Source organism: Protomyctophum bolini (assembly GCF_963924005.1).
Source record: "Protomyctophum bolini genome assembly, chromosome: 2".
Lineage (NCBI taxonomy): Eukaryota > Metazoa > Chordata > Actinopteri > Myctophiformes > Myctophidae > Protomyctophum > Protomyctophum bolini.
In genome coordinates, this window is record NC_137863.1 from 26,054,033 (window position 1) to 26,066,532 (window position 12,500).

Below are 12,500 nucleotides of genomic sequence, written 5' to 3' on the forward strand. Positions count from 1 at the left end.
ATATCGTTTGGACTATATTTTGAAACTTGTTCGAAATGTGTTCAGGGACTATATTATCACTCTGGATAAACGTATAAATGAAATTTAAACCAAGACGTAATGATTTCCATATCAGACAATGCCAGTACTAGGCACCAATTTGGGTCAGACTAATTAATGAAAGAGAGACGGCATCTTTACAACTTAACTTATTGACACTGTGTGGGCTCAGACTAATTAATGGCAGACATGTGACAGAGTTTCCATATCACTCAGACGACATTCATAGAAAGGCAGTGTTTAAATATATTCATAGACAAACACGGCTCCTTTTCACTGCATATTAATGAGTGAAAAAGACAAAAAGCTGCACGCAGACGTCACAGAGTCCTTTCCATTTCAGCCAGACACAAATAGAAGGCCACTACACTAATTCAAGAGTTATCCCCATTTTCACCAGACATGTAATCTAGTCATCTAGCCGACTAGACACATAAAACACTCATTGTGTGGTACAGACTAATTACTGAAAGACACAGAAATATACCGGCGTCTTACATTTCTGGATCAGACTAATGAGTTTGACAACAAGTCGGTCATTTAACTCGATGAATCCTAATCTTTGTCATGACGAGAACCCCGAACTGAAAGGTATTATTCCACGGACCCCAATTCATACGATTTTGTTTAATCAATAATAAAGGTTATCAGACGGAACGTTACGCCAGAAGCAGTTGCCGGTTGGATTGCTACTGGCGGAACCTTCTGTCAGAAGCAGTACATTTGTTAAGAATTTGCAACGTTTTCCAAAAAATAAGTGATCTACAAATGTGCAGTGCATTATGGCATGTGCTTGTAGCTATTTCTGCGTGAGAGCATTGTACAGCCAAGTACAGAATACTGGTGTTTACAAGTAAACACAACCCACACACACACGCACACACACACACACACACACACACACACAGTGTAATCAGTGAAAGACAACAGATCGTGTTTTTCCATCACAGACAGATTAATAGGTGACAGCGCAGTGGGTCAGACTAATTAAAGAAAGACAGAGTGTAATTTCTGTCTGTCCCACAGAGACAACAGTCGTGTCATTGTCACTGTGCGAGTGAGACAGACTGTCTCCTGTCTCACGCAGTCAGACAGACAGACAGACCTGACCTCTCTGTCTCACACTCATTAAGGGGACAATGTGGATGATGTCAATTCTGTGTCTCATATGCAGATCTTATGCAGAGAGCATGCACATGCACGCATGCGCACGCACGCACGCACACACACACACACACACACACACACACACACACACACACACACACACACACACACACACACACACACACACACACACACAGTTTAGTGACTGCAAGATTGACCCCCACGCACACATGTGACTGTGAGCCCATACATACGCAGTAACGTACACTCTCTCATACACACACACACACACACACACACACAACCCCAAGTGACTGTGACCTTGAACCTTACGACGCATATGGATCTACATACATGAATTATCATCATGTGTGTCTGTGTGTGTGTGTGTGTGTGTGTGTGTGTGTGTGTGTGTGTGTGTGTGTGTGTGTGTGTGTGTGTGTGTGTGTGTGTGTGTGTGTGTGTGTGTGTGTGTGTGTGTGCGCACGTGCATGTGTGTAGACTATGAAACAAAGGAAGCAGCTGAGAGGAGAGGAGAGGAGAGGAGAGGAGAGGAGAGGAGAGGAGAGGAGAGGAGAGGAGGAATAAACATCCTGTGATAAATTCTCTGCCAAGTACTTTAAATCTCCTTAACGCAGGCCAGGGTCTGCGTAGCACTGGTCTCCAGCAGCTTCCATACTGTTCTCTGTATGAGCGACATATTCTAACAAATGCAAAGCCATGCATGTAAGCCATGTAACTCCTAAGTACAGACCCCAAGAGATATCGCTACAAGTCTATCGATAAATGTGTGTAATCTGTGTTCATGTCAGATAATTTTTTTCTTTTCCTTTTGTGAGGGATGCCAGCACCTCCAATGCATGGCTTTTGAAGTAACGTCATGTGGCGTGTTGAGTGTGGAGTGTGATTTGTCTTTGGTAAATAGCCTAGTTACTGTATCGATTTTACATCATTGAATCAAATTGTATCACTATGAATGAACCAATATCGTCCATGTTCCGTATCATCAACCATGTATCGTGATGCATATCGTATGGCTGTTAAAAATTATCGTTACACCACTACTACACATAGTATACTTCTGTTTATTTTGTCTCTCTACACCAGTGGTTCTCAACATTTCAAGAGCCCTCATAACTCTGAGAGTGTGCAAATGGACCCTTACAGGTCCATTTGGTTCCATTTGTATACACTCTCAGAGTGGGTCCATTTGGTTCCATATACACTCGCAGAGTGGGTCCATTTGGTTCCATATACACTCTCAGAGTGGGTCCATTTGGTTCCATATACACTCTCAGAGTGGGTCCATTTGGTTCCATTTGTACACTCTCAGAGTGGGTCCATTTGGTTCCATATACACTCTCAGAGTGGGTCCATTTGGTTCCATTTGTACACTCTCAGAGTGGGTCCATTTGGTTCCATTTGTACACTCTCAGAGTGGGTCCATTTGGTTCCATATACACTCTCAGAGTGGGTCCATTTGGTTCCATTTGTACACTCTCAGAGTGGGTCCATTTGGTTCCATTTGTACACTCTCAGAGTGGGTCCATTTGGTTCCATTTGTACACTCTCAGAGTGGGTCCATTTGGTTCCATATACACTCTCAGAGTGGGTCCATTTGGTTCCATTTGTACACTCTCAGAGTGGGTCCATTTGGTTCCATATACACTCTCAGAGTGGGTCCATTTGGTTCCATTTGTACACTCTCAGAGTGGGTCCATTTGTTTCCATATACACTCTCAGAGTGGGTCCATTTGGTTCCATTTGTACACTCTCAGAGTGGGTCCATTTGGTTCCATTTACACTCTCAGAGTGGGTCCATTTGGTTCCATTTGTACACTCTCAGAGTGGGTCCATTTGGTTCCATTTGCACACTCTCAGAGTGGGTCCATTTGGTTCCATTTGTACACTCTCAGAGTGGGTCCATTTGGTTCCATTTGCACACTCTCAGAGTTAGAGACCTGTTAGTTACCTGTAAGTATTGATGATTTCTTGAATAGTATTGTATGTCTGTCTTTATATGTCTTGATGAATTGAACATAGGACCACAATGGAAACAAGCCCTCTGGGATTTTTGTGTTATCCTTTTAGTATTGTTGGATGACTGTACCTGTCCTGTACTTTTTGCAAACTGTTAATAAAGCACTCAATAAATCACTAAGGGTGCATTTGGAACCGCCTGAAGGAATCAGAAGGTTCCTGGAACCCATTCAATAACCACTGCTCTACAGTGAAGCTCTTCGGTGTAAATTATAATAACCTTGGGGTCTGAATTAAAAAAATCATAAATCTTGCACATTTTACTGAACAAATAACAGATGCTGATTATCATACAGTATATATAAGGTATACTGTATATACATGCAGTGCTACAGGATGTAAACACTCTCTCATTCAGGTGGATTGACCGTGTGTCTGTGGATCCAGATTCAAGCTGCAATCAATCGAAATAACACATGAGTCACAACACGCGTGTGGGCGCGGCTGTATGTACGTACGTACGCACGCACGCACGCACGCCAAAAAATATCCATTATATCTCTACGAGTGTACAGATGTAACCAAATGGACCCATGTACGCGCATACAGTCACACGTGTGCACATGCCCTCTGTGTGTCTCTCTCTCTCTCTCTCTCACACACACACACACACACACACACACACACACACAGTCACACAGTCACACACACACACACACGCACACACACACACACACACACACACACAGTGTTCAGACATCCAGACAGTGAGGTTTACATAATAAGTCTAGGAGCCCCACCAGAAAACACTATCATTTAATTTCCATGATTCACTGTAGGAGGGAGAGAGAGAGAGAGAGAGAGTAGGACAGAGAGAGAGACGGCGGGGGAAAGAGAGGTGGTTGGATGGTCCTCCCTCTCTCCATCCATTCATCTCCCACTTTTTCAAGCTCTCTCTCTCTTCTCTCTCTCTCTCTCTGAAACATAACTAAATATTAACTAGCCCCACAATGACCCCATACCATACTCCCCCCCCCCCCCCCCCTCCCCTCCCCCACACACCAAGCTGTATCAAGCTATATCAATATGCTGCCCGTGGTAACAGTCAGACTGAGGGAGTGGTGTGTGTGTGTGTGTGTGTGTGTGTGTGTGTGTGTGTGTGTGTGTGTGTGTGTGTGTGTGTGTGTGTGTGTGTTTGGTAAGAAATGTACAGTGAAACTAAGCTGGTTGTGGCAAATCATTATATATAAACTAATACAACCATGACTTCATCGCGCGCGCACGCACACACACACACACACACACACACACACACACACACACACACACACACACACACACACACACACACACACACACACTTCTGAGAGACGAGACGGACCCTGCACATGACATCACCATTAGTCAGACACCAGCTGTGTGTGTGTGTGTGTGTGTGTGTGTGTGTGTGTGTGTGTGTGTGTGTGTGTGTGTGTGTGTGTGTGTGTGTGTGTGTGTGTGTGTGTGTGAGTATAAGTAACCCTACAATTACAGCCTCACGAAACAAGATGGGAGGATAAAGACAGAAAGAAATAGAGAGAGAGAGAGAGAGAGAGAGAGAGAGAGAGAGAGAGAGAGAGAGAGAGAGGGGGGGGGGGGGGGAGGGGGGGAATGAAAACAAGAATGTTAGATAGGGTAAATGTGTTTGATGTAGGCTAATGGAAGATTAAGGCCCACTTCACACACTGTCACTCTCAACCTTAATTTCACATAATTGGTCCTCATTAATAATAAGATGACACCATTTATCCCTCTGTCTGTCTCGAAGGGGAGTCCAGGTTCATAGAAACTGCAGGCTTTCTATTCCTGGACAATCAGCAAGCTATTTAGATGGAAGCCATTGTTATATATAGTCATGTTAATAAAAAACCCAAATACAAATAATTGAAACCTGCCTAACGATGATTTCTGAATCAGCGCACATGCTGAGGAGGACAAAATGGTACCATTTTATCATGAGCATTATATGAAGATTGAAAATGGGTGAAGTCGTCCTTTAAAGTATTGACTCACCTATCGTGCAGTACTGAATCACATGGTGCAGTACTGACTCCCATTATGCAGTACTGACTCCCATAATGCAATACTGACTCACATAATGCAATACTGACTCACATAATGCAGTACTGACTCACATAATGCAGTACTGACTCACATAATGCAGTACTGACTCACATAATGCAGTACTGACTCATACTGACTCACATGGTGCAGTACTGCTTCATATGGTGCAGTACTGACTCATATGGTGCAGTACTGGTGCAGCACTGACTCACATGGTGCAGTGCTGGTACAGTACTGACTCATATGGTGCAGTACTGACTCATATGGTGCAGTACTGCCTCATATGGCACAGTACTGGTGCAGTACTGCCTCATATGGTGCAGTACCGGTGCAGTACTGACTCATATAGTGCAGTACTGACTCACATGGTGCAGTACTGACTCATATGGTGCAGTACTGACTCACATGGTGCCGTACTGGTGCAGTACTGACTCACATGGTGCCGTACTGGTGCAGTACTGACTCACATGGTGCAGTGCTGACTCATATGGTGCAGTACTGACTCATATGGTGCAGTACTGACTCATATGGTGCCGTACTGGTGCAGTACTGACTCACATGGTGCCGTACTGGTGCAGTACTGACTCACATGGTGCAGTGCTGACTCATATGGTGCAGTCCTGGTGCAGTACTGACTCACATGGTGCAGTACTGACTCATATGGTGCAGTACTGACTCATATGGTGCAGTGCTGGTGCAGTATACCAGTCAGTACTGCCTCATATGGTGCAGTATACCAGTCAGTACTGCCTCATATGGTGCAGTACCAGTCAGTACTGACTCATATGGTGCAGTATACCAGTACTGACTCATATGGTGCAGTATACCAGTCAGTACTGACTCATATGGTGCAGTATACCAGTCAGTACTGACTCATATGGTGCAGTATACCAGTACTGACTCATATGGTGCAGTATACCAGTCAGTACTGACTCATATGGTGCAGTATACCAGTACTGACTCATATGGTGCAGTATACCAGTACTGACTCATATGGTGCAGTATACCAGTACTGACTCATATGGTGCAGTATACCAGTCAGTACTGACTCATATGGTGCAGTATACCAGTACTGACTCATATGGTGCAGTATACCAGTACTGACTCATATGGTGCAGTATACCAGTACTGACTCATATGGTGCAGTATACCAGTCAGTACTGACTCATATGGTGCAGTATACCAGTACTGACTCATATGGTGCAGTATACCAGTACTGACTCATATGGTGCAGTATACCAGTACTGACTGGTAACCATAACTGGCTAACCATAACCATAACCATAACCATAACTGGTAACCATAACTGGCTGCCTGAAGCCCACTCCCGTTTCCTACCTGCCAGTCCTTGCAGGAATTGCCCCGGCCGGCCTCCGACGAGAGGCAGCTACCATCAAGCTAGCAAGGAAAGCCAAAATGCACGACTGGCACATCCTACACAACGCTACAGTGGAAATAGAGCCTCCAAACCGACTGAAGTCCCGCCACCCTTACAACAAGGCGGCACAGGACATGTTGCGTTCCATCCCGGAGGACTCGTCCACCAGTGCATGGCTGGCGGCATCTTGGAGGCGGGAGTGGGAGTCTGCTGGGCCCTCCCGTATGCACCACTACATCCTTGACCCGGGTGGTGGCGTTGAAGGAGAGGACCTGCCACGCCGGCAGTGGACATTACTGAACCGCCTGCGCACTGGAGTTGGCTGCTTCAAATCAGCAATGAAGAGCTGGGGCTTGGCGGACAGTGCAGCATGCGAGTGCGGCGAGCCCGAGCAATCTGCCGAGCACATAATTAACAACTGCCCCCTGTACAGACTTCCACGTGGGACCAGAGACAAGGGCGTGGCTACTCGATACTGAGTTGGACATTTGAGGATGATACACGAAAGAAGAAGAAGAAGACTCATATGGTGCAGTATACCAGTACTGACTCATATGGTGCAGTATACCAGTACTGACTCATATGGTGCAGTATACCAGTACTGACTCATATGGTGCAGTATACCAGTACTGACTCATATGGTGCAGTATACCAGTACTGCCTCATATGGTGCAGTACCGAGTACCGACTCACATGGAATAGCATATATAGGTACAGACCACAGGACCTTGACTCTATCTGCCGCTTTGACTTTGAGTCCCAAACCAATAATTAACCATTTAAGCCCTATATGCTCTATAGGTCCACTGTCATATTCCTCTACACCAAATGGCATGTTTTCGCCGAAGGTGTTCTATTCTTACAATTAAGTTGGCTCGTACAACAGTCTCTCTCTCTCTCTCTCTCTCTCTCTCTCTCTCTCTCTTATTAATTTCTCTTCATCACCCCCTCCCCCTCTGTCTTTCTCCCTCTCTCTATAATCCCTTCTCCAGACAAAATATAAATAAGCAGACACACAAATACAGGGGAGAGGTCTGTACCTCGCCTCTGCTCTCCTTTTATCTCCTCCTCTCTTCTCCTTTGATCTCCTTGGTTCTGCTCTGCTCTCATCTCCTCCCCTCCTCTCATTTCCTGTCTCCTCTCCTCAAAATGTTTCCCTATTCTATTCATCCTCCTCTCATTGGACATTCACAACTCCAGAAATATCTCTATAATAACTATTCATCCATTTGTTATCCTCTCCTCTCATTCTACATTCACAACTCCAGAAACTCTATAATAGGGGTGGGATGATTATAGATTTTGATGGTACGATTATAGTGAAAGAAATTATCGTGGTTTCACGATTAATTATCCCTTTTTTTTAACCGTTGCTACCTTTCAAAACGCAAATAATACAGTACAGCTAAATAATTAATTGACAATAGTTCAGGTCTGGTACATCAACTGTTCTCTTAGCTCATGGTTTGGTTCAAACATCGTTTTGGGTTATCATGGCTTTGGTTTTCAATAATATAAAAGCATTGTTTGCCTTTCAAAAACACTGCTTTATGGCAAGTACAGCTCTGGCTTTTTGTTTGTTTTGATCTCTGTGTAAAGATTTTTTAAATGTTACACTTCAAGTCTTACTAGAAGAGTCCCTCTCCTGTCATTTTAAACTTTATTTGAGATGTAGTGTTGGAAATAACTAAACTAACATAACTATAGCCTAACTAATCATCACAGCGAAATGCCAATAGATGTCACATCAATGCAGTAGGCTGGCTATATGACATAGTCATTTATTAATCCAATGGTGTCGATGACCAAAAATAGATTATCACTACAGGCACCACAATGTGTTTTGAATGATGCTTGTAGATTGGCTATTTTTGGCGAGCAACTCCTTTGGACATACTCGAGGAGGCCTGTTCCGCTGCGCGTACAATGCATTACGACCAGCACTCATAATACTACATAAACCTTGATGTAATTTAAGCATAATAAACAATAATAACAAACATTTACAGCATGTGTTATGAAGCCTTATAAGTGCATTATAATGCATAAGAAATGCGATTATAAAGCATTAAATAGACCTGCCACCTAGAATATAGAGTCGGGACACATCGGCTACATAATTGCAGAAACTGATTGTCAACTTTAATTTCATCAACACCATCTCTCTGCCTCTCTTCTATCTGCCTCTCTTCTTCCCTGTCTATCTGCCTCTCTTCTTCCCTGTCTATCTGCCTCTCTTCTTCCCTGTCTATCTGCCTCTCTTCTTCCCTGTCTATCTGCCTCTCTTCTTCCCTGTCTATCTGCCTCTCTTCTTCCCTGTCTATCTGCCTCTCTTCTTCCCTGTCTATCTGACTCTCTTCTTCCCTGTCTATCTGACTCTCTTCTTCCCTGTCTATCTGACTCTCTTCTTCCCTGTCTATCTGACTCTCTTCTTCCCTGTCTATCTGACTCTCTTCTTCCCTGTCTATCTGCCTCTCTTCTTCCCTGTCTATCTGACTCTCTTCTTCCCTGTCTATCTGCCTCTCTTCTTCCCTGTCTATCTGACTCTCTTCTTCCCTGTCTATCTGACTCTCTTCTTCCCTGTCTATCTGACTCTCTTCTTCCCTGTCTATCTGACTCTCTTCTTCCCTGTCTATCTGACTCTCTTCTTCCCTGTCTATCTGACTCTCTTCTTCCCTGTCTATCTGCCTCTCTTCTTCCCTGTCTATCTGACTCTCTTCTTCCCTGTCTATCTGCCTCTCTTCTTCCCTGTCTATCTGACTCTCTTCTTCCCTGTCTATCTGACTCTCTTCTTCCCTGTCTATCTGCCTCTCTTCTTCCCTGTCTATCTGACTCTCTTCTTCCCTGTCTATCTGCCTCTCTTCTTCCCTGTCTATCTGACTCTCTCCCTCTTTGAACATTCCTTCTTTTTCTCCCTACCTATACTTTCTCTCCATCAGCCACTCCCGTCTCCCTCATTCATCAGTTTCTCTCTATGTATCTACCATGTGTGTGTGCATGTGTGTGTGTGTGTGTGTGTGTGTGTGTGTGTGTGTGTGTGTGTGTGTGTGTGTGTGTGTGTGTGTGTGTGTGTGTGTGTGTGTGTGTGTGTGTGTGTGTCGTGAGCTGCTGTGAGTGATCAAATATAAGTTATGGAACACAACCACCCTAAAGACTATAGTGTAACGATATACATTTGAACAGCGACACGATACATGCATGGTTGACGATACGATAGATGGACAATATTGGTTCATTATGACGATACGATAGGCCTACAGTAACTATATATCTGTGTGAATGTGAAACAGAGCAGGTTTTTAAGGGAAACATATATTGTTATGGATATAAAGTAGGCCTAAACACAGTGTTTCTCTGACAAATACATAGACATTATATTTGAACACATGAACAAACCTGCACCTTGACAATGAACACAGATAATTCATTTATCGTTAGGCAATGTGTAGCGATTTCAATTGTACATACATTTTGTTTTGATCGTATTGCACCACTTGTGCAATGTAAACGTATGTTTTGCCAATAAAGCCCATTGAATTTAATTGTGTGGGGGTGGTAGTCAAAGTCAGCGGTAGGTCGTGTTCGCGCTGACCGAAGTTCAAGCTAGTACCAACCACGGCTGTAGGCAGCAGGCTGGTCACGCTGGTCTATATGATTGATAACCTACAAATATTTATTATTATTATTATTATTAATTTGCTCATGATTAACAATCAAATTAATTTGGCAATGAACAGAGAGACAGACAGGCAGGCAGATGGAAACACACACACACACACACACACACACACACACACACACACACACACACAGAGTTCCTTTCTGTTTGAGAAAATACATGATGTTTAGTCTGCTGCCTGCACACACACACACACACACACACACCTTGCCCTTGCACCTTGAGACTGGGAGGTATAGAGGAGTTACAGAAGAAGAACGTATTTGCACCTACTGTGATATAAATGATATTGAGAATGAGTTCCATTTTCTTTTCTATTGCCCGTTGTATCATGAGCTACGCCAAAAGTTATTTAACAGATGTAAAAATATAGATTTGATGTGGTTAAGTGATGCAGAGCGACTGAGATGGATTTTCGAACAAAAGATATTTGCATTAGCAGAATATATAGAAAGCTTGGGACATAAGGACAAAGAAAACTTATATGTGATGTATTATTTTATTTTATGATAATGTTTATTTCTGTTTTTGTTTTGATCAATTGTGTAGCTTCTGTGTGGGAAGTGAACATGAAATTGTTTATTTATGTTGTTGGTGAGTAAGGGATGGGTCTTAAATGACAAGACACGAAAATAAAAATGCATTCATTCATTCATTCATTCATTCACACGCACACACGCACGCAGTCGCAGTCACTCTCTCACACACACACACACACACACACACACACACACAGCAGGGATCCTCCACAGTACACAGCAGGGATCCCCCGTGGTGCACGCGCGTGCACGCTGCGAGCACGCACACGCCTCAGGCAGACAGACGGGTAGACGTCTGGCTTCCAACCAAAATGACGGAACGACAACAAACTTCACCTCTAAAACAAATATAGGCCTACCGTCAAACGTCTCACTTCCAAGTTCCAACCCAACGATAACTTTAGAATCCATTCCACGCTCTCAACGCGAGCTCCGGGGCGGGTTTTGACGTCTTACAAAGCCGGTTTGGTTTTTTTTGTGCGAAAAGTAGCCTAATAGGCCTTGGAGGAAAGGAGAGATTTGACATCGACTCGTCTGTCAGTCGTATTAGGCCTACTGTCAATACAAATGCCAAACGGACCCGTAAGCGTCCATTTGTTCCATCTGTACACTCTCTGAGTTGTAAAACACGAAACAACAAACCGTAAACACTGACCAACGGTAGACAAACACAACAACAGTCGGATAAAAATGTCAAATAAAGCGTAGAAGCCAAAAAAACGGAGGTGAACTTTCTCATCACATCTCAGCACAGCAGTGTCTTTGGCAGTGCAACTTAAATGCATGAGGGGAAAAATCCACATTACAACAAAGTTTTAGAAGGAATTCAAGCATGAATAAATAAAATTATGATTAAATTATGAAGTTACTTACAGATCTCCATGCTTTGGAGAGACGTGGAGCGCTTGCAGTTACAAGTGCAGGAGACATTGGTCTGCGGAAGGGATGAGCTGCTGCTGCTGCTGGTCACGTTTACAACACCCATCAAGTTGAAGAACATATAAAAAATGACGGGGAATTTAAAATAAAAACACAACACGTCGAGGGAGGGAGAAAAATACAGCCCGTCTCCCTCCCCTTAATGGTCAACTCTTCGTCTTTTCCAGTCCGCTTTTTTATTTCATAGTTTTTTGTTTTGTTTTTTTCCCGTTCCTTTCTGGTCCTGTTTTGCTTTCTTGTCAAAGAAGAGAAGAAAGAAAAATCACGCCGAGAAGACGACTTCGTCAGTTTTTATAGACGTCTCTCTCTCTCTCTCTCTCTCTCTCTCTCTCTCTCGGGGCGGCTGTCTAGAACTATAGAAGTCTGGTGATGTCGGTCGGTCGGTTGGTTGGTGGGGTCCCCCCGGTCCGGGTCGGTGTTGTGTGTCCGTTTTGGGGGTGCCTCTCCCGGGTCCGATAGGGGCCGTTTTCCTGGGAGGGGAGGGGGGGGGGGTCTTGTATCGCTATAAAGTCAGATATTGTTCCGTTTTGTGCCCCTGTGGTTGAAACAGTTCCTCCGCGTCGACACGGAGAACGAGACGCTCTGCTCTCTAGCTATACTTTTCAACCGTCAAGAACTGCTGACGGCCGTCTGGCTGGCGTCTCTCTCTCTTTCTCCCCCTCTCTCTCCCCCGTCTGTCTGAGTCTCTCTCTCTCTCTCTCTCTCTCTCTCTCTCCCTCTGAGTCCTCCCCCCTCT

The 12,500-nt window shown here is 44.2% G+C and overlaps 1 protein-coding gene across 1 annotated transcript in view; it reads right to left on the bottom strand.

The window, feature by feature from the left end:
* pmepa1 (prostate transmembrane protein, androgen induced 1) overlaps positions 1-12,441 on the bottom strand; it is a 48,481-nt gene extending 36,040 nt beyond the window's left edge. Inside the window, exon 1 of the mRNA XM_080782695.1 lies at positions 11,699-12,441. Within this exon, the coding sequence (XP_080638821.1) occupies positions 11,699-11,825 (127 nt within the window). The 5' untranslated portion in view covers positions 11,826-12,441. The remainder of the gene's footprint in view (positions 1-11,698) is intronic.
* Between the last annotated feature and the right edge of the window lie 59 nt (positions 12,442-12,500).